The sequence below is a fragment of the Hipposideros armiger genome, unplaced genomic scaffold (assembly GCF_001890085.2).
Source record: "Hipposideros armiger isolate ML-2016 unplaced genomic scaffold, ASM189008v1 scaffold_385, whole genome shotgun sequence".
NCBI classification, from domain to species: Eukaryota; Metazoa; Chordata; class Mammalia; order Chiroptera; family Hipposideridae; genus Hipposideros; species Hipposideros armiger.
The window spans coordinates 46435-47541 of NW_017731735.1; the positions used below are offsets into that span (position 1 = coordinate 46435).

The 1107-nt window shown below is 48.5% G+C and overlaps 1 protein-coding gene across 1 annotated transcript in view; it reads left to right on the forward strand.

The window, feature by feature from the left end:
- LOC109393625 (cathepsin G-like) overlaps window positions 1–508 on the forward strand; it is a 2798-nt gene extending 2290 nt beyond the window's left edge. Inside the window, exon 5 of the mRNA XM_019663036.1 lies at window positions 250–508. Coding sequence (XP_019518581.1) covers window positions 250–465 — 216 coding nt within the window. The 3' untranslated portion in view covers window positions 466–508. The remainder of the gene's footprint in view (window positions 1–249) is intronic.
- Window positions 509–1107: the final 599 nt, after the last annotated feature.

Consider the following 1107-nt stretch of genomic DNA (forward strand, 5'->3'; position numbering starts at 1 on the left):
CTTGGCAGGTTCAAGTCCCTTGATTTCGGTTGAGATAAAAACAGTAACCATAGCCAGGGTTCAAGCCCAACCAATTAAAGATCCAGAAGCTTGACTTCTGCAACCCCAACACCCTCCCATCTCACACACACCCAGCAACTGGAGTCCACCCACCCTGCCCCTCTGAGGTTCAGGCCTTAGGGCAGCAAGACTGGGGAAGCCTCGAGCAAGGAGGCCCAGCTTAGTGTCCCTTCCTCTCATCACCCACAGGGGGACACCGGAGGCCCTCTTGTGTGTAACAATGTGGCCCAGGGTGTTGTCTCCTATGGAAGAAGGAGAGGGAGTCCTCCAGCAGTCTTCACCAGGATTGCACGCTTCCTGCCCTGGATAAATAACACAATGAGACGCTTCAAGCAGCGAGAGATCAAACTAGACCCCCCTCCTGTGACTAACTCTTCTCCGGGATGGAAGCCAGCTCCAGCGTGATTGCCAGACCCATAATAAATGTCCATGTCTAGAGTGTAAGTAATCAATTTCTCGTGTGTTCATTAAACGTCATTCATTACATTACAAATGTATCCAGGGCATTCTGAGCTCCTCCAGGAAAATGGGGCCTTTCCCCTGGACAAATGAACCTCCCCACACACCATCCTGGGGAATTGGATGAGCTACTTCCCTCTTCCCAGCCATCCGTTCCCCATCTCCCATTCTCCCATGGCCTCAGGAAGTGATGGAGGACAGATGTCTCCCCAAGGCAAGGCTCTCTGTTCTCCTTCAAGTCCCTACCGGAGGCTCCCCTACAGATACTAAAGTACACTCTAAAACGCTGTGCCACTGGTGTGTGTAGGACAGGCAGACCAAAGGGACCAAACTGAAATTCCATACTAGGATCAATTTAATATATGGCAAAGGTGGCATCTCCAATCACTGGGAAACAATGAACTTGTCATACATGGTATTAAAACAACCTAGATAGATTTGGGGGAGAAAGATCAAATCGGAGCCACTCCTCACACCATAATCCAAAATACATAACTCTCAAATGGGTCAGAGATCTAAATCCAAAAAGTTAAACCATGCAAGTCCCAGAAGAAAGAAAAAGATCTGCTTGCTTAAAAATAGTTAATG